The 21773-nt window shown below is 45.5% G+C and overlaps 1 protein-coding gene across 1 annotated transcript in view; it reads left to right on the forward strand.

Moving 5' to 3' along the window:
- The window catches only part of LOC137570432 (ribonuclease H1-like), a 33912-nt gene extending 12366 nt beyond the window's left edge, over window positions 1-21546 (forward strand). The window contains exons 3-7 of the mRNA XM_068279104.1: window positions 4333-4432; window positions 12530-12584; window positions 14282-14366; window positions 18094-18218; window positions 21172-21546. Of these exons, the coding sequence (XP_068135205.1) occupies window positions 4333-4432; window positions 12530-12584; window positions 14282-14366; window positions 18094-18218; window positions 21172-21249 (443 nt within the window). The 3' untranslated portion in view covers window positions 21250-21546. The remainder of the gene's footprint in view (window positions 1-4332; window positions 4433-12529; window positions 12585-14281; window positions 14367-18093; window positions 18219-21171) is intronic.
- Window positions 21547-21773: the final 227 nt, after the last annotated feature.

Genomic DNA, 21773 nt, shown 5'->3' on the forward strand with positions numbered 1-21773 from the left:
TGAGAAAAGTCAAGCGTGCAGCTGCCAAGATGCCACTTGCCACCAGTTTGGCCATATTTCAGAGCTGCAACATCACTGGAGTGCCCAAAAGCACAAGGTGTGCAATACTCAGAGACATGGCCAAGGTAAGAAAGGCTGAAAGACAACCACCACTGAACAAGACACACAAGCTGAAACGTCAAGACTGGGCCAAGAAATATCTCAAGACTGATTTTTCTAAGGTTTTATGGACTGATGAAATGAGTGAGTCTTGATGGGCCAGATGGATGGGCCCGTGGCTGGATTGGTAAAGGGCAGAGAGCTCCAGTCCGACTCAGACGCCAGCAAGGTGGAGGTGGAGTACTGGTTTGGGCTGGTATCATCAAAGATGAGCTTGTAGGGCCTTTTCGAGTTGAGGATGGAGTCAAGCTCAACTCCCAGTCCTACTGCCAGTTTCTGGAAGACACCTTCTTCAAGCAGTGGTACAGGAAGAAGTCTGCATCCTTCAAGAAAAAATGATTTTCATGCAGGACAATGCTCCATCACACGCGTCCAAGTACTCCACAGCGTGGCTGGCAAGAAAGGGTATAAAAGAAGAAAAACTAATGATGGCCTCCTTGTTCACCAGATCTGAACCCCATTGAGAACCTGTGGTCCATCATAAAATGTGAGATTTACAAGGAGGGAAAACAGTACACCTCTCTGAACAGTGTCTGGGAGGCTGTGGTTGCTGCTGCATGCAATGTTGATGGAGAACAGATCAAAACACTGACATAATCCATGGATTACAGGCTTTTGAGTGTCCTTGCAAAGAAAGGTGGCTATATTGGTCACTGATTTGTTTTTGTTTTGTTTTTGAATGTCAGAAATGTATATTTGTGAATGTTGAGATGTTCTATTGGTTTCACTGGTAAAAATAAATAATTGAAATGGGTATATATTTGTTTTTTGTTAAGTTGCCTAATAATTTTATGCACAGTAATAGTCACCTGCACACACAGATATCCCCCTAAAATAGCTAAAACTAAAAACTACTTTCAAAAATATTCAGCTTTTATATTAATGAGTTTTTTTGGGTTCATTGAGAACATGGTTGTTCAATAATAAAATTATTCCTCAAAAATACCACTTGCCTAATAATTCTGCACTCCCTGTACAGGGAGTGCAGAATTATTAGGCAAGTGGTATTTTTGAGGAATAATTTTATTATTGAACAACAACCATGTTCTCAATGAACCCAAAAAAACTAATATCAAAGCTGAATATTTTTGAAAGTAGTTTTAGCTATTTTAGGGGGGTATCTGTGTGTGCAGGTGACTATTACTGTGCATAATTATTAGGCAACTTAACAAAAAACAAATATATACCCATTTCAATTATTTATTGTTACCAGTGAAACCAATAGAACATCTCAACATTCACAAATATACATTTCTGACATTCAAAAACAAATCAGTGACCAATATAGCCACCTTTCTTTGCAAGGGCACTCAAAAGCCTGTCATCCATGGATTCTGTCAGTGTTTTGATCTGTTCACCATCAACATTGCGTGCAGCAGCAACCACAGCCTCCCAGACACTGTTCAGAGAGGTGTACTGTTTTCCCTCCTTGTAAATCTCACATTTTATGATGGACCACAGGTTCTCAATGGGGTTCCGATCAGGTGAACAAGGAGGCCATGTCATTAGTTTTTCTTCTTTTTATACCCTTTCTTGCCAGCCACGCTGTGGAGTACTTGGACGCATGTGATGGAGCATTGTCCTGCATTAAAATTATTTTTTACTTGAAGGATGCAGACTTCTTCCTGTACCACTGCTTGAAGAAGGTGTCTTCCAGAAACTGGCAGTAGGACTGGGAGTTGAGCTTGACTCCATCCTCAACCCGAAAAGGCCCCACAAGCTCGTCTTTGATGATACCAGCCCAAACCAGTATTCCACCTCCACCTTGCTGGCGTCTGAGTCGGACTGGAGCTCTCTGCCCTTTACCAATCCAGCAACGGGCCCATCCATCTGGCCCATCAAGACTCACTCTCATTTCATCAGTCCATAAAACCTTAGAAAAATCAGTCTTGAGATATTTCTTGGCCCAGTCTTGACGTTTCAGCTTGTGTGTCTTGTTCAGTGGTGGTCGTCTTTCAGCCTTTCTTACCTTGGCCATGTCTCTGAGTATTGCACACCTTGTGCTTTTGTACACTCCAGTGATGTTGCAGCTCTGAAATATGGCCAAACTGGTGGCAAGTGGCATCTTGGCAGCTGCACGCTTGACTTTTCTCAGTTCATGGGCAGTTATTTTGCGCCTTGGTTTTTCCACACGCTTCTTGCGACCCTGTTGACTATTTTGAATGAAACGATTGATAGTTCGATGTTCACGCTTCAGAAGCTTTGTAATTTTAGGAGTGCTGCATTCCTTTGCAAGATATCTCACTATTTTTGACTTTTCTGAGCCTGTCAAGTCCTTCTTTTGACCCATTTTGGCAAAGGAAAGGAAGTTGCCTAATAATTATGCACACCTGATATAGGGTGTTGCTGTCATTAGACCACACCCCTTCTCATTACAGAGATGCACATCACCTAATATGCTTAATTGGTAGTAGGCTTTCGAGCCTATACAGCTTGGAGTAAGACAACATGCATAAAGAGGATGATGTGTTCAAAATACTCATTTGCCTAATAATTTTGAACTCCCTGTATATCAGCAGCTGTCAGTTACAACTGAATGTGCCAGGTAATGTCCATGTTTCCCTATGGCTCAAGTGGGTGACATTACAGTTTAACAGTGTGCTGACCAGGAAGCTGCTATAGGGTAATGGCCATTTTTAAAATGGAGGACAGATAATTCCATTGATCACAGTGGACAAACAGGATGCAGGAGAGGAGAAAGAGATTGATAAGTAGACTACACAGGAGGTAAGTATGACCTGTGTATGGTTATTTTGACTTTTTATTTTCAGTTCAGGTTCTCTTTAACCAGCCGGGCGGTATGGACGAGCTCAGCTCGTCCATCACTGCTGGAGGCTGCCGCTCAGGCCCTGCTGGGCCGATTTTCATGAAATAAAAAGGAGCACACGCAGCCGGCACTTTGCCAGCCGCGTGTGCTACCTGATCGCCGCCGCAGCGCGGCGATGTGCCGCGGCGAAAGAGGGTCCTCCCAGCCGCCCGAGCCCAGCGTAGCCGGAACAAACAGTTCCGGCCAGCGCTAAGGGCTGGATCGGAGGCGGCTGACGTCAATGACGTCACTCCGCTCGTCGCAATGGGGACGAGGTAAACAAAACAAGGAAGGCCGCTCATTGCGGTCTTCCTTGTTAATTCTGATCGCCGGAGGCGATCAGAATGACGCGTCCGGAGCACCCTCTAGTGGGCTGGAATAGTTTTTTTTTTAATAAAAAAAAAAACCCCTCCCGCAGCCGCCCTGGCGATCGCCAGGGTGGTTAAAGGAAACCTAAACAGAAAAAAAAGAGTTTCACTTACCTGGGGCTTCTACCAGCCCCATGCAGCCATCCTGTGCCCTCGCAGTCACTCATGGCTCCTCTGGTCCCTTGCTGCCAGCTAGTTTTGTTTTTGCCGACTGGGAGTCGGCCGGCCACCATGCATACCTTTTTACGCATTCCTGCTGATGCAGGAAGCTATTGCGGACATTAACACGTACATTTTTAAGCGTTACGGTTGCAACGCGTAACATTTTACGTATTTCACCAGTAACGCGTAAAATGTTTTTGTTACGCGATGGCTACCTGCACCAGCGGGAATGTGTAAAAAGGTACACATGGCGGCCGGCTGACTCCCAGTCGGCAAAAACGAAACCAGCTGGCAGCGGGGGGACTAGAGCAGCAGTGAGTGACTGCGAGGGCACAGGATGGCTGCATGGGGCTGGTAGAAGCACCAGGTAAGTGAAACTCTTTCTTTTTTTTGTTTGTTTGTTTGTTTAGGTTTCCTTTAAGTAACCAGAAAATAAGAAAATACTCAAAACAATTTTGACAGTGTTTTTACCTACTGTCTGGTACTTTTTTAATTGCCGAGTGCTAAAGTTATTGAAACAGAAGATAAAAATGTATCTCCTAGGAGAAAACTTGGAGGGTGGTTGGAGTAAATTGAATAAGGACCCACGTGTGGTTGTCATAGTGGTCACGTCCATTGAAACTAATGGCATTTATTTCAAAACGGCAACTGCTACTTGGTGATTATTTATATACATACATACATGCATACATACCATGCAGAAAATCAACGACAAAAGAGAAAATCATTTTCTTAACACTAAGACATAAAATGATATCACCATATTTTCTATCAGTCAGCTAAGGACAAAGTTACTGCTCTTGACTGAGTCTGCAATAAACTTTCTTGCCCTTGCAGAAAGGTCAGCAGTGGTGTACACAGACGGATGCTGTTCCCGGAATGGCCGATATGGAGCTAGAGGGGGAATTGGTGTGTACTGGGGACCTTATAGTTCTTAGTAAGTATTGAGTTCAAAATGCATGTACTATCTACCTGCAAAAATCAATAAGGTGCACAGCAGCAGGGCAAAACTGCATTATTTAGACTGTCCAGATTATTTCTTGGCTTGAATAAAAACAAAAAACTGGCATCAGCTTTGAGAAAACCTACTGCTGGTTGCATCCCCTGACAGTTTGCTCGAGCATTTTAAAGGGCTTTTGTCTTAAAGTTTATGTAAAGGCAAGAAAAATGCAAAAGCTATGCATAATTGCTCATTTTTATGTCCTCAGACATTTGCTTGGCCTTTTATTGCGCCCAGCCTCCCCTCTGTGCTGCCGCTGTAGAATGTTCAGTGTATGCACTGTCCACTCCTTGCGCTCCCAAACCGCTGAGCAGAGCAATACCTGGTTTTGGAAACAAGCATTCCTAGTGTGCCCTCATCTGATACACACAGGTGTGCAGGAACGCGCGTAAAGAGCCTTTTGAAGTGGACAGCATAGAGGGGAGACTGTCAACTATGGGGGAGCTACCAAGTGTGACACAATAGAATAAGCAGGTATCAACCTTTATTACATTTTTCCTTGCCGCAGGTTTACATTAAAGTGGCAAACTCCTAAAACTTAAAGAGAAACTCCGACCAAGAATTGATCTTTATCCCAATCAGTAGCTGATAGCCCCTTTTACATGAGAAATCCATTCCTTTTCGCAAACAGACCATCAGGAGGCGCTGTATGACTGATATTGTGGTGAAACCCCTCCCACAAAGAAATTTTGAGTACGTACTCTTGGCAGTTTCCTGTCTGTGAACATTGCTGCATTGTGGGAAATAGCTGTTTACAGCTGTTTCCAACTGCCCAAATAAAAACATGCAGCAGCTGCATCACCTGCCAACAGTAAAAAGGTCACCATGTAATAAATGTCAGAATGTAAATCAGGGATTTAAAAGATTTTACAATGGGCAAACACTGACTAAATCATTTATACATAATTATTGTAAAAATGAAGCACTTTTTTATTACATTATTTTCACTGGAGCTCTTCTTTAATTACTTATGGTACATAAAAGAAGATAATTTAAAAGCACACCCATCCCCCCAAATATATTGTAAAACGTTTAATTTGTGGGAGAGCAGTGCAAGCTTGTACAATTGGCAAATATAACTCTCTTGCTGGCCAGGAGACTCTTTGCTAGGCCTCCTCCCCTCCAGGTGCTCCTCTGCTGAAGAGACACATCGCCGAGGTAATTGCTGACATGTCACTGCTACAGTGTTCTCCCCAGAATATTTTTCCAGCCGGGTAGCATGAAAAAGTAGCCGGGTGGGGAGGGTCACACTGGGTGCGGAATCACACTGGGTGTGTGTGTGTGTGTGGGGGGGGGGGGCGCTAGGTACTACTGAATGGGTGGGGGTAGCCCAGGATAAAAACACACGCACAATGTATGTATGCACACACGCACAAAATATATGCACACACACGCAATATATATACACACACACACCATACACAATATATGCACACACACGCAATATATACACACACACCATACACAATATATGCACACACACACTATACACTACACACCACACTATACACTGTACACACCACACACACACACCATACACAATATATGCACACACACACACGCTATATACACACACACACACACACACACACACACACACACACACACACACACACCATACACAATATATGCGCACACACTATACACTACACACCACACACACACACAAAATACACATACACACACGTTTTAAGAGGACCAATCATCTGTCATGAAGATACTCTGCAATGGATATCAGAAGGAGGCTGCTGAATAAAGAGCGCTGAACTTTAGACTGCAATAACCACAAGTATTTTCCAAATTTAGATAAAATTACATCTAAACTGCTTTTTTATTTTCTAGAAATAAGGTCAGTACTGCAACCTTTTTTATAATCTATCAGCAGAAATCTGCTGCAACATTACAGCTCTCCTCTCCACATCTGTTTAATCACTAGTGTGCATTATTGAGGACAGTACAAGTGTGTGAAGCTAACTCTGCATGTAAAAGACATTTACCACAGCCCCCCTCCCCCGTAACGACAGGAGACTTGCCGGTCAGAATGAATAGAGCCAGACTTCCTGTGGTAGTTTATCTGTCCTGCCTGTAACTTCACAGGACCTTTCCCCGCCCCTCTACACTACGAAGGGAGCTGGGGAAGAGGGCAGAGATAGCATCCCTGATAACAGCGAGCTGGCTGCACAGACACAGCAGCTGCTGCTGTAATGATTCAAGAGGAAGTAATTCTGCCACAGACCAGGGCAAACGGCATCCGGGCGGGAGGGCAGGGTCAGGTGGGCGCTCCGCCCAGCTGAAAGGCTCTGGGGAGAACACTGCTGCTATCTAGACTGCAGCTTTTATGTACCTGGTATTCCTACTTTAAAGCAAACCTGTGAGATCTGTAGGTGTTAAAGGGAAGATCCAAGCAAAATAAAAAAATGAGTTTCACTTACCTGGGGCTTCTATCAGCCCCATGCAGCCATCCTGTGCCCTCGTAGTCACTCACTGCTGCTCCAGTCCCCCGCTGGCAGCTTGCCGACTTTGGAGGTCGGCAGGTCGCATTGCGTACGTTTTTACGCATTCCCGCTAGTGCAGGAACATTAACACATACATTTTTACGCGTTAGTGGTGCCATGCGTAAATTTTTACGCATTGAACCACTAATGCGTAAAAATGTATGTGTTAATGTTCCTGCACTAGCGGGAATGCGTAAAAATGTACGCAATGCGACCCGCCGACCTCCCAGGTCGGCAAGCTGCCATCGGGGGACTGGAGCAGCAGTGAGTGACTACGAGGGCACAGGATGGCTGCATGGGGCTGGTAGAAGCCCCAGGTAAGTGAAACTCATTTTTTTATTTTGCTTGGACCTTCCCTTTAAAGGTAGAAGGATTTTCGAGAGGCTTTCCACGTCTTCCTCCCGACCTCCAATCCAGTGCTGCGACCCTTAAAAGTACGTAGCTGTGCTCCTGTATGCGAACAAGTGCAGGCGCAGGACACTTCACGCCTGCACAGTAGCAAGGATCTGTTTGGCTCACAGGCGTCTCACCCACCAGGCAGCTATAAATTCTTGCCTAGAGCGGCAGGAGGAGCCAGGAGCGCTGCTGAGTAGTGAGAGAAGAAATGCCTGTCAGCCCACTCAGGTATAAGTTTACACAGCAGCAGCTAACAGCAGCGCCTGACTGGACTCATAACTGATTCACTGACTGATTAATTCAGTTCCTTCAGCTCAATGATTCAAAGAACCACAGTAATGAGTCCGTGAGAGAAGGCTCCGAGTACAGCATCAGCTCCTGAGTCCTGACTCTTCACTTTGATTCACTGATTCATTCAGTTCCTCTCTCTCTGCTACTGATCACTGCATGGATGTAGAGACTGAGCGTAGCAGGATTAGCAGCCTGGCATGGACTGCCCCCCTGGCCGCCTTTTATTCAGTGATTTAGGGCTGGTCTGGTGTATTCAGGTTTGTTGTTGTACAGCAATGTGAAACACTAGGCTAGCTGATAAAAGTGCAGTTAGAGGACAGGCAAGCTGGTAAATATACACAGCATGATGCAGAGCTTGCCTGGAGGGTCCATGGGAAAACATCTGTCTTGTCTCTCCCCATTTTTATAATGACTGCATGTGCAGATAAGGTGTTAAACAGGTTGAAAAGTTTTGACAGTCCCTAGACTCCAGGAGGGCTGCTTTCTGACTTGTGTGGGAGACTGGCAGGGAAAGCAGTCCTATTACTGGAAACTAGTCTTTGTGTAATGTGGGACTGCAATACAAATTAGCTCTCTGCTCCATCTCCTGCTATTCTCAGTCTCAGGATTTCTCGCCTGGAGTGACAAAATGGCATGCTACTGTGCAGATGCAAGCCAAGGGGCATTGGGGCGGTCACTTTTTCCCTTCAGGTACACATTAAATAAAGATTGGTGCTGCACAGTTGCTTTCACAATTTAATCTTTTTTTAATGTTCTTACAAATCATTTATTTCAATCGGCTAAGAATTTCCAAACCAGCTCTCAAAGTGTTCTTGTGACTGGCAATAGTAATGTATATTGTTTGGAATATGGTTGCCATGACACTCCAGAAGAATCTTTTGTCGCAGGGTTATGGTCTGCCTACACTGAGAAGTACATAAAAATGCATAGTGCAGTAGTTAAGGGGCCCATACACTGGTCGATTTCAGCAATCGATTACTTCAATAGCATAGATCGGAAATCGATTCTATCAAATCGATCAGTCGATTTACGGCTGCTTTCGATTTATCTATCTAACAGGATGTAAAATCTAGGTCGATCTGCTGCTGGCAGCAGATCGATGGTCCATAGAGTTGCATTGGATCAAATGGTGCAATCATTCGTTTAGATAGATTTCATTCTGTGTGGCACACATCAGATAGATTCCTGTCATAATCGACTTGACAGGCATCTGACAGAAATCTATCTGATGGCCGAATCTGCTGCAAATCTAAGTGTATGGCCACCTTTACTCTTTACGTGTCCAACTTTTTATTGTGAAGGAGAGCAAAACAAAGAGGATAACTAAACTACTCAAAGTTGCTGAAGATAATTTCCTCATTTGACTAATACATGATTCTCATATGGTAAAGGGGACCATACACTGGTCGATTTTAGCCATAGATTTGCGGCCGATTTCGATTGATTTGATCTGACAGGATGTAAAATCTAGGTCGATCTGCTACTAGCAGCTGTTCGATGGCCCAGAGAGTTGCATTGGATTGAATGGTCCAATAATGTATTTAGAAATATTTCCAATAGATTTAATTCTGAAATCTATTGGAAATCTGTTCCTAGTGTGTGGCGCACATCAGATTCCTGTCAGATTCAACTTAACAGGCATCTGACAGAAATCTTTCTGATGGTCGAATCTGCTGCAAATCTATAACCTTAAAGGTAGCCATACACTAGTCGATTTGCCATTAGATCGACCAGCTGACATATCCCTATCTGATTGAATCTGATCAGAGAGGGATCGTATGGCTGCCTTTACTGCAAACAGATTGTGAATTGGTTTCAGCCTGAAACCGATCACAATCTGTGGAGCTGCTCCTGCCGCCTGTCCCCCCCCCCCCCCCCGTATACATTACCTAAAGCTGGCTCCAGGTCCTCTTCTCCGCGCTGTACCCCGCACTGCATCCCAGCGTACACTGTGTCACTCCGTGACCAGGAAGTTCAAATAGAGCGCCCTCTATTTGAACTTCCTGGTCACTGCAGTGACACAGGAAGTTAATGTACGCTGGGATGGAAGCAGGAACAGAGCGGAGAAGATGCCCGGGAGCCAGCGTCAGGTAATGTATACCTGATCGGCCGCCGCTAGCGACGCGCTCCCTACCCGCAGGCGATGGACGGTATTTTTCCGCAAGGCGTGATCGACGGACCGATCCGATTTCGGGAGGAAATCGGATCGGCGGGTGCGTTTAGCGCGAACGATTGGCAGCAGATTCGATCCCAGTGATCGAATCTGCTGTCGAAACGGCCGCAAATCGGGCCAGTGTATGGCCAGCTTAACAGACCCTGATTGGCAGTGGGGAGCCCTGATAGTATACAGCAAAGGGGTTTTTTGTTTGTTTTTTTTATAGTCCTGATTTCAAGACAAACTTATTTACCACTAACCAATAAGAAACCAGTTAATCCACTCTATGCTGAGATATCAAAAACATCCTTTATTATTAATAGGTGGTAAAAAGCATTTGAATTGCAGTGGAGGGTTAGGCTGCACAGGCGGAATAAAGTGCTCCATCAAGTGACAAGATATGGTAATTGTATCATGTCTGGCTTCCATTTTCCAGGGTAGCAATACCACCTGAATCCTTTGAAATAAAGAATGAAATACCACATGTATTAGAATAAACAATAAAGGACATCTGAGGTAAAGTCTATATGCAGCTTTGCTTACCTGAGGCTTTGTCCAGCCCCTAGAAGTCTGTGTGTATCTTGCTGTAGCTCTGGTCTTTTGGGTGCTGCTGACAGTCCTGTAGTCTGGGTTGGTGGCTTCTGCGCATGTGAGCCATAGCCGGAAGCGACCTTTGCGCAGAGCGCAGTACTGCACATGCGCAGGACACTAGGGTAGAGCAGTTGTGAGTGGCCTGCACATTCATAGATACTGGCGACCCGCTGGTTGGCTATCCACTATAAGTCAGACAGCGGGACCCACGTGAAGACCGAAGTTGCAGTGAGGGGCACAGAGTTCTAGGGGCTGGAAGAAGCCCCAGGTAAGTAAATAAAGCAGAAGGTAAAAAACAAGTTTGTGAATTGACAATGTTATTTGGATGTCTGTGAAACCGCATCAGGGAGGAAAGAACACATAACAAGGGATGGTCAATGAGATGCAAATCTAAGTTGATGCAGGTTTATTTACGTTTTGAATGCAATTGATGTGCAGTTTTTGCCACCCGATGGCAGTCCATTTTCATAAAATGCAGCCAGCGTAACAAAAATTGCATCCTGTTTTTTATCATCCTACATGTTCCAAAAGCTATTCTAATGTGTTCTGGCTAACTGCAGCACTTTCTACTATGACAGTCTCTGTAATAAATCAATGTATCTTTCCCCTGTCAGACTTGTCGGCCTGTGTCTGGAAGGCTGCCAAGTTCTTCAGTGTTGTGGTTCTGCTATGAACTCACCCTTTCTGGCCCCTCTATACACACTGCCTGTGTGTTATTTAGATAAGAGAGAAGAGAGAAGCTGCTCTAATCAGCTGGATAAATCATCCTCTGAGCTGGCTGGGCTTTCACTTAGGGCTGGTGCACACCAAAACCCGCTAGCAGATCCGCAAAATGCTAGCAGATTTTTAAACGCTTTTTTTTATTTTTATGAGGCGTTTTGCTAGCGTTTTGCGGATTGCTGCTGCGGTTTTCAGTATAGTAGATTTCATATATTATTACAGTAAAGCTGTTACTGAACAGCTTCTGTAACAAAAACGCCTGCAAAACCGCTCTGAAGTGCCGTTTTTCAGAGCGGTTTGCGTTTTTCCTATACTTAACATTGAGGCAGAAACGCATCCGAAATCCAAAAAATGCCTCACCCAGGCATTTTTCGTTTCTGCAAAACGCCTGCCGCTCTGGTGTGCACCACCCCATTGAGATACATTGACCAAGCAGATCCGCAGCCGCAAGCGGATCTGAAAACGCCCAAAAAGCCGCTCGGTGTGCACCAGCCCATACTGAGGAATTACAAACAAGGGCAAAGCTGTTTGCAAGAAGAAAAGAGCAGCCTGAAACTTCAGTGCATGGGGGAAAGAAACACACAAATGATCTCTTGAGATTCAAAAGGAATGCTGTATACAGCCTGCTTGTGTATGGATGTATTTTCTATGTGTGGACATACTGTACATCAACCTACTTCCTGTTTTGGTGGCCATTTTGTTTGTTTACAAACAAACTTTTTAAAACTGTTTTTAACCACTTTTAATGCGGCGAGGAGCGGCGAAATTGTGACAGAGGGTAATAGGAGATGTCCCCTAATGCACTGGTATATTTACTTTTGAGCGATTTTAACAATACAGATTCTCTTTAAAGGAATACTGTAGGGGGGTCGGGGGAAAATGAGTTGAACTTACCCGGGGCTTCTAATGATCTCCCGCAGACATCCTGTGCCCGCGCAGCCACTCACCGATGCTCTGGCCCCGCCTCTGGTTCACTTCCAGAATTTTAGACTTTAAAGTCTGAAAACCACTGCGCCTGTGCGGCTGTGTCCTTGCTCCCGCTGATGTCACCAGGAGCGTACTGCACAGGCACAGACCATACTGGGCATGCGCAGTACCCTTCTGGTGACATCAGCGGGAGCGAGGACACTGCAACGCAGGCACAGTGGTTTTCGGACTTTAAAGTCTGACATTCCAGAAGTGAACCGGAGGCGGGGCCCGAGCATCGTTGAGTGGCTGCGGGGGACCATTAGAAGCCCCAGGTAAGTTCAACTCATTTTCCCCCGACCCAGCCCACCCCCCCCTACAGTATTCCTGTAAATAGAGCTCTCTTGTAATCAGTGATGTGGTTTGGCGTTTGAGTATTCCATCTGTACTTTGATAATCTATTTGCATCTCCTTTTATAGCAATACTTCTGAAAGACTGGAGGGACGACAGACTAATCAGAGGGCAGAAATACAGGTAATGTACCTTTTTGCTCCTTTACTAAAGGCAGTTATAACAGACCTGTGCTGGACTTGACACAGTACACACTAAGCATGTTCTTTGCAGCATTGGCACCTTTTCTGCCTTGCCTATAGTATCACAGCAGACCTAAACCCCCTGGTTCCCGAGATACGTTTGTAGCCTTGGGGTTCCCCTCCCTACCTTCAAAATGTGGTCAGGGAGAGGATATGGTTGCAGAGGTACTAGGGCTCACGTTTAAAGGAACACTGTCACAAAAATCTTAAAATGTAAAATATATGTAAACATATACAGATAAGTAAGTTTCTTCCAGAGTAAAATGAGCCATATATTACTTTTCTCCTATGTTGCTGTCACTTACATTTTGGTAGTAGAAATCTGACAGAACCGACAGGTTCTGTACTAGCCCATCTTCTCATGGGGGGTTCACAGGTTTTTCTTTATTTTCAAAAGCACTTAGTGAATTGCAGTTGCTCTGTCCAATCGCCAAAAAAGCTGTATGGTTATCATTCAGGCTGGCTAGCATCTTTGTATAAATCTTTTTTTCCGGGCGTCTTTATAAAGAATAAAGGCCATGGAGAGATGGACTAGCCCAAAAGCTGTCAGTAATGTCAGATTTCTACTTACCGTAAGTGACAGCAACATAGGAGAAGTAATTTATGGCTTATTTTGAAGGAAATGTACTACTTATCTATGAGATTACATATATTTTAAGATTTCCGTGACAGTGGTCTTCTAAGGAATCCAGCTCCAGTAAGGGGGGGCTTGGCAACATAAATGATTACACAATGGCTATCATTCATGAACAGGCTGTCGGTAAACAGAATCAGTGCGGGAAAACACCGCTGGCGGATTTTTAGACTTCTGGGTGGGCATTCATGAAGATGTATCCATGTGCGATAGCAGTGCGGAGATTCCCCGAACTAGGCAGGCGGTAGGCTTGCGGAGACAAGGAAGCTGCCGAGTTGATACATTTCTCCGTGTTCCGCTCTGCTGCAGCTGCCTGGGAGGTCTGTGTGTCTCCATTCACTTACATTGGTATCGCCACATCAGAGTGAGCGGTACTTCCCAACCTCACACCGCTTGCGGTAATCTTCATGAATGAACATTTTGCTACATTTGTACCGATAATCACCGCACAAGGCGGTGATTTATCACTCTGCTCGGTAGTGTCATTTTTCCATGCGGAAAGAGGCTTTATGAATGCTGACTTTGCCGAGTGGTCGGTAAAGTCAGCTGTTTTAAGCATTTCCGCATGCGGAAATGCTTAATGAATGATAGCCAATGTTGCAAAACTTTGAGTCCCTAGGGCTCTTCAGGGATTCCTGGAACCCCCCCCCCCCCCCTCCCTCCAAGAAGTCCCACTATGCTAGTTGCAGTATGAGGAGGTCCTTCATGTAATATAGCATTTTTAATTATCAATATGCACACCCACCACTGATTGCTTTCTTGATTTGGAAAAATGGCTTTTACAGAAGCTGCAATTCTAAATACATCTTTGCTCCTCACTTAAAAACAAAGGGCATTTAGAAATTCTCACTCTGAAGTTACACTTATAAAATGGCATGAGGCATCGGTAAGGTAAATGTGGGAATATTCAGTCTGTTTTGAAACGTGGCTTTCCGCAGTGAGACATCTGTGGTAAGCTTGTGTTCAGAAGGAAACCAATAATTCCCCATTCTCTCTTCTTCCAGGCTGCCTGCACAGCAATAGAACAGGCTGAGAGGCAGAATTATACCAGGCTTAATATTCGTACAGACAGTGAGTTCACTATAAAAGGTGAGTTGCTGTAAGTTTGTTTAAACACAAAGTATGAACTGCCTGCCATACAACTCATTTAGTCTTTAGTGGTTCAACCAAACAGTATTTGGTAGCACTGAAACATGCTGATTATACCACTGAGCATTAGTGTCCAGTTAGTAACGTGCTGCTTCACATGACATTGCTTCCCTACATAGTGCATATTACACAAGTAATCAGTGCAGGCATGAATTTCTTGCCTATTGGAATGTTCTGTAACTTCGGAAATCCAGTGGATACAGGCAGTCCATCACAATGCCTTTAAAGAATCTGTAATTTAAAAAAAACCCTCTAGGGGATACTTGTCTCAGGAGTTGGAAGCCTCTGGATCCTAACAAGGCTCTTCCCGGCCTCCGGTGTCCCGGCAATCCAGCTCTGCAGCCCCCCGAACAGCAGCGAGGTAAATAATTACATGCCGCGGTCCTGCACAGGCGCACTAGCGGCTCTCCGTTCGGATTAAGGTGTAAATACCCAAACCCGATTAGATCCGCTCTACTGCGCAGGCGTGAGTCCTTTGTGCTTGTGCAGTAGAGCGGATACGATCGGGTTCGGCTATTTCCGCCTTACCCGAATGGAGCGCCACTAGTGCGCCTGTGCAGGACCGCGGCAGGTAAAAAAATCAGTGCTTGTCGGGGGAGGTTTCAGGGGAGCAAGCGCTGGATTCCTCGAAGCTACAGGGGAGGGGAAACCTCATTGGGACGTTGAGGCCTCTTTTCCACGGACTGTTGAACGGTGTGCTCAGCAAGCAGTTGCCAGGCAGCAGTGAGCAGTTGGCAGTGAGAGTTTGAGAAGCATTTCGCTGCCTAGTACAAGTTCTCTTTAACATGTAAGAGTAGCTTTAAAGCACACCTGAACTGAGGGATACGGAAGCTGACATATTTATTCTCTTTTAGGCCTCTTTTCCACAAACTGTTGAACTGTGTGCTCAGCAAGCAGTTACCAGGCAGCAGTTAGCAGTTACCAGGCAGCAACAAGCAGTCACCAGGCAGCAGTGAGCAGTTGTGAGAGTTAGAGAGGCATTTCACTGCCTGTCAACAGTTCATGGAAAAGAGGCCTTAAGCAATGCAAATTGCCTGGCAGTCCTGCTGATAATCTGCTTTGAATACTTTCAGAGCATGCAGGTCATGTTTCAGGTGTGTGGTCCAGACACAACCAATCTAAGGCCTCCTTTCCACGGACTGCTGATAGGCAGTGAAATGCCTCTCAAACTCTCTCAACTGCTCACTGCTGCCTAGTAACTGTTTGTTGCTGCATGATAACTGTTTACTTCTGCCTGGTAACTGCTTGCTGAGCACACAGCTCAACAGTTTGTGGAAAGGAGGCCTAACAGCAACAGGACTGCCAGGCAACTGGTATTGTTCAAAAGGAAATAAATATGGCAGCCTCCATATTCCTTTATCCTTAAAGAGAACCTGAGATGGCTCACTAGCGCTAATTTATACTTGCCCGGGGCTTCCCCCAGCCCCATAAGCACCATGGCTTCCCTCACTGTCCTCTTCAGCCGCTCAGTTCTGGTGCTACTATTCCCGGTATTCCGGTCAGTCACCACCAGTCAAGGGCCTCTGCACGACTGTCTGGATTACCGGCAGAGCCGGATTAAGGCCAAATGGGGCCCTAAGCAGAGTTGCAGCTTTGGGCCCTCCTCCCTCAACTACCCTTTAAAAATTTACTTTATTTAAAAAAGATGTCTTATGTGTGTATGGGGAGTTGCACAGAGAGCCCCGGTGTGTGGCCAGAGAGCCCCGGTATACATCCAGAGCTCGCATAGCTAGAAGGGGGCACAGAGACCGGCTGCACACTTACTTATTTTTCTTTTAAACAATACCAGTTGCCTGGCGGCCAAGGTGGTCTATCTGGCTGCAGTAATGTCTGAATAACACCAGAAACAAGCATGCAGCTAACGTCAAATGCCTGATCTGCTGTACGCTTGTTCAGGGTTTATGGCTAAAAGTATTAGAGGCAGAGGGTCAGCAGGATAGCCAGGCAACTGGTATTGTTTAAAAGGAAATGAATATGGCAGCCTCCATATACCTCTTGTTACAGTTGTCCTAAGTGTAAAAATGAACATTTATTGGAGGCCTTCATCAGTGATGTTGGCTGTGACAGTTGTTGCCGTAGTGGTAAAGCTATATGCTCACCTGGAGACTTATCTGTGACAGTCTGCTAGACCTATTGGCCAAGGGATTGGGTACTGATCGCTGCAGGGCAACAGAGCACTACAGACTCTGTACATAACCACCCTCAGCCTCTGGCTCAGCTCAGCGTATGTTGCTATGCAGGGGATGGAGGAACAACAAGACCATGTGATGGGGCAGTGGACGAGGGAGTGGCAAGAACAATGCAATTGCGTAACCTGTTGATGTCGGGCATTGCTAAAGATCCAACAAGCCGGATCATTAGCCATCATTGCTGCGCCGCTGTACCCACACTGGTTTGACACCTGATACTCGCCCATGGTTATCGCCACTGATTGCAGACCAGTTTGGGTATGGGCCTTAACCACAATGCTGATTAAATACTGCACATGTGAACGTTACTCAAGCTGATGGTTAATGGTTTGGGAATAATAAGACTATGGGAATGGGTCACTAAGCTTTTTCACATGTTTTCATCTTATTGGTGTTACATTTTTAAGCTCCCAAAGAGCAAAAATATAATTAAGGTAAGAAAAGTAAAATTGAAATAAAGTTCATCAGCTAGGGCCCTTTTCCACTAGCAATCGCTCACGTTTGCTCTAAACGCTAGTGATTGCGATTCAGCAAAGTCCTTTTTTTCCAGGCGATTGCAATTTTGCATAGCATAGCAAAATCGCAGCAGTAATCGCTCCGTGGCGCGATCGCGCTTTTGTAAAAATTGAATCGCGGTGGTGGAAATTACTTATCGCAATTCCTATGTTATTTAGCAAACCCTAGCGATCGATAGCGATCTGCGATTTTGCAATTCAGCAATCGCTCTAGTGGAAAAGGGCCCGAACAGCTTATTTCGAGTGATTATTTTGCTTGTAAATGTTCTGAAAGGTTATTTTTATCAATCAGGTGATACAAAAAAAAGTCATTTTATAAGTTTTGTGAATAGAGCCCATTGTGAACAGATCTTAGGCTAGGTACACACGATGAGATTTTCTGGCAGATATCCTGCCAGATCGATTATTTCCAACATGTCTGATCTGCTTTACGGTCAATTTTCCATTCACTTCTATGGCAAAAACAGATTGGACGTGTTGGAAATGGATCTGGCAGGAAATCTGCCTGAAAATCTCTGTACTAGGCATCAGCCTCTCAGTGTGTACTATTTCACTAAAACACTTGCTATGTGAAACTTCTCTGTACAGGTAGTCCCCGGTTAACGAACGAGATAGGGACTGTAGGTTCGTTCTTAACCTGAATCTGTTCTTAAGTCAGAACATTACGCCATCTCTGTCCCCTGTACCTCCTCTGTGCCTCCAGTGTCCCCCCGTGTCACCTCTGCCTTCTGTAACTGCTTATACACCTTTAAAAGCCATTTTTTAAAATATATTTTCTAAAATAAAAAGTCCAATTTGCGGAAATTTTTTTTTTTTACTTGCTCCCATGGAAACACAGAATCCATGCCGTTTGTATCGGTGAGCCATTCGTAAGTCGGGGACTACCTGTACATTGATCTATTTGAAGCAAAAGTGTTTTTTTTTTTTTTGTTTTTTTTGGTTTGTTTTTTAATTTTATTTTAGGTGCGACTGAATGGCTACCTAGATGGAAGCAAAATGGCTGGAAAACCTACCATGGCGATGATGTAGTGAACAAGGAGGACTTCCAGAAATTGGACAAGCTGTGCAAAAAGGTCTCGGTCACATGGGTATGTAACACTTCTCATAGCTGGTGTTCCAAGTGAGTGGCAGCGATTTTTATATTTATCATACAAGACAATCATGCCAGCTAAAAGGCAGATTTGGCTAGGTGCTTGTGTAGGCCTGTGTTTTTACTGTGTGTATAAAGTGCCTGTGCTCTTCCCAGATAGGTTGTAATGTGGTTTGAGCAGACTCAGAGGAGAAACTTAGAGGCTGAGAACACACTAGGCGTTTTGCTGCATATGCGTTTGTGCGTGTTTTCTTGTCAAAATAAAGTACGTTTGCGTTTTGCTTGACTTGCTCTATTTGACTTCCGCTATTTTTTTTTATTTTTAAAAAAACCTGTTTTGCAATCAAGATGGCCGTGACCTCGCAATTACTTGCGGGGCATTGCGGCATGCACTGCTGGTGCGCCTGTCTTTTTTTTGGCCTTGATTGCCTGTTCCATGCGTGTTTCTTGGATCGCAGAATAGCATGCACCATGTCTTCCAGCAACACGCATGGAGGGGCGGGGATGGGCAACAAAGGGGGAATAACAGACAGAAGAGCACAGCCTCTTCCTGTCTTGTAACCATTGACTTCTAAGTCGATTATTCTAGCAAATGGGTTCGAGGACTGGCAGAGGCTGAAAAAAAAATAGGCACTACACAAATGTATGTCAGACTTTCACACCAGGACGTTGCGTTAGAGGGGGCGTTAAGGTCGCATAACGTCCCCCTAACGGAACGCCTGGTGGTGCTAGATCTGGACGTCAGAGTGAGCCGCGTTGTGCAGCTCACTCTGGCGTCCGTGATGCCGTGATGCGCACTCTTGGACGCATGCGGCATCACGTGGTCCCGCCGGCCAATCGCCGCACAGAGCGGCTGCTCCAGGAAGTAAACACTGCACGTCATAACGTGCAGTGCATATTAATTAGCCATGTGCCTGGCCGCTCTCCGCTCCTCCCCAACATTACTGAGCATGTGCAAGCAGTCTAACGCGGCTCAGCCGCGTCCAAAGTACTGCATGCAGTACGTTGTCTTGTGACGCAGCGTTACAATGTAACGCAACGTCCGCACTGTGAACAGCCCCATTGATTTTTCATTACTGTGCGGTGGGCTGCGTTACAGGCTGCTCTAACGTGCGCCTGTAACGTCCCACTGTGAAACCAGCCTAAAGTGAACCTGTACTGAGTAAAAATATTTAAAATAAACACATGAGGTAACTTCATATGAACATTACATAGTTACCTTGTCACCAGTTCCTCTCAGAAGCTCACCATTTTCTTCTGACAATAATCCCTTCCAGTTCTGACAATATTTTATCAAATCTGAAATATCAGTTGCTGTCAATAAAATATCAGTTGCTGTCAGTTATAGCTGAGAGGAAAACTGATGTACCAGGTAATGTCCATGTTTCCCTATGGCTCAAGTGGGCGATGTTACAGTTTAACTGTGTGCTGACCAGAAAGCTGTTATAGGTAATGGCCATTTTCAAAATGGAGGACGGAAAATTCCCTTGATCACAGTGAACAAACAGGACGCGGGAAAGAAGAGGTTGAGGAGTAGACTACATGGAAGGTAAGTATGACTTGTGTATGCTTATTTTGACTTTTAATTTTCAGTTCAGGTTTTCTTTAAAGTGAACTCGAGGTGAGAGTTATGTGGAGGCTGCCTTTATTTCTATTTAACCTTTTCGGGACCGGCCGCCTACCCCCCCCCCCCCTTAAGGACCAAGGCGTTTTGCGTGGGAGGGGGGTGCGCGCGTTTGGGGGGGGTCAGGCGGCCGGATCCTGTGTGTGGCTAGCTGGATTGGTGTCCCCCTATGGTGGCCTGTGCCCTCCCCCCCCCCCCCCTTCTGCCAGCAGCCTTCACTTACCTTCCAGGCTCCAGCGATGAGCCGCACGGGACCCTCTTTTCCGGCCGGCATCTCCGTTCTGTCTGACGATCAGTTCCGGGTCGCGGCTTGATGACGTCATCAAGCCGGGACCCGGTGCTGACGTCAGATGGAGCGGAGATGCCGGCCAGAGCGGAGGGGGGTGCCGATCGTCGCGAGAACGGGAGGGAGGAAAGTGGATCCTCTTCTTTTCCCCCCTGCCGCCGCAGCTGTCAAACTGATCACTACGATCCGACGGCGATCGTAGTGATCACGTGATCAGCAGCCATACGCGATGGCTGCTGATAACTCGGGGGAGATGTCGGCTGTCATATGACAGCTTAATCTCCCCCTCCGGGTGCGCACGATCGCGTCGGGAGCGGAAATTGCGGGCCGGCGTAGATTCTACGCCGCATCAGGCAAGAACAGCCACAAGTGTGGAGTAGAATCTAATGCACGCGGTCCCGAAAAGGTTAAGCAACACCAGTTGCTTGTCAGGCTGTCTTACTGATCCTCTGCCTATAATACTTGCAGCCATATCCCCTGAACAAGCATGCAGCAGATCAGGGGTTTCTGACATTATTGTCAGATCTGACAAGGTCAGCTGCATGCTTGTTTCTGGTGTTATCCAGACACTACTGCAGTCATAGATCAGCAGGGGTGCTAAGAAACTGGTATTGTTTAACTGGAAAATTACATTGTATACTGCTGTTATACGCTGTTTGTGGCCAGCCTTATGGCAGTGTTCTCCACAGGCTCTTTTGCACGGGTACTCCACCCGGCTAATTTTGGTGAGCACCCAGCTGTCATCGGCCATCCTCCTCCTATGTGGTAAGCAGAGTTGTGCTGACCCTGCATTCTTCTTTTTCATGCCACCTGGCTGGAAAAAAAATTCTGGGGAGAACGCTGCTAATGGCTTTTGTATTTGTTGTAATTATTCAACTGGTGTGGATTTTTGAATACATACTTTATGCATCCAATTGTTGCTGGTCTGCAAGTCAATCTTTATTGCATGAGCAGTGTGGGGAATCTACAGATTGAAGTGATCCCTGATATGATAAATGTAAATGTGTTCTCATTGTGGACTGTTCTGTCACTCTTTTGCAGACTCATGTGCCAGGCCACAGTGGAGATCCAGGAAACGAGACCGCTGACTGGCTGGCAAGGAATGGTTCAAGGCAATAACGTGCAGCTTCTTGGAGATGACAGAAATGCATAAAGTTGCTGTAAATTCCTAACCTCATGGCTGTGCCTGAAATGTGGCTGTTTTTGGTGTTTCTGCACAATTTACTTATGATTAGCTGTTAAGTTTCAAGAGTTATTAGCAAATTTTAACTGCTAAATTTCAGTTGTGAGAAAATGGCTCTAATACCCTCCAGTATTGATTGTTAAACTACAGTGTTTGAGATGACATTTTGGCATATTCATTGTGTGCATCTGGAAAAGGAGCACCCAATAAAACATGCTGTGTTTTGCATTAAACGTCAAATGGCTGAATTTTTTTCCAATTTTTATTGAAAAAGTTGCAGGCACAGCAGTGGGGAGGGAGGGTCCGTTCCCCCTTCCGCCACTTCTCCCTCCAGATATGCGGCAGAAGATGAATGACTCACTCACCTGACTTCCGCGTTCCAGGCGTCGGAGCGCTCAACTCTGCGTGCTTCCCACAGGTCTCATTGCGTAAGTCATTCATCTTCCGCCCGCTGACACCG

The sequence above is a fragment of the Hyperolius riggenbachi genome, chromosome 4 (genome assembly GCF_040937935.1).
Source record: "Hyperolius riggenbachi isolate aHypRig1 chromosome 4, aHypRig1.pri, whole genome shotgun sequence".
Classification (NCBI taxonomy): domain Eukaryota; kingdom Metazoa; phylum Chordata; class Amphibia; order Anura; family Hyperoliidae; genus Hyperolius; species Hyperolius riggenbachi.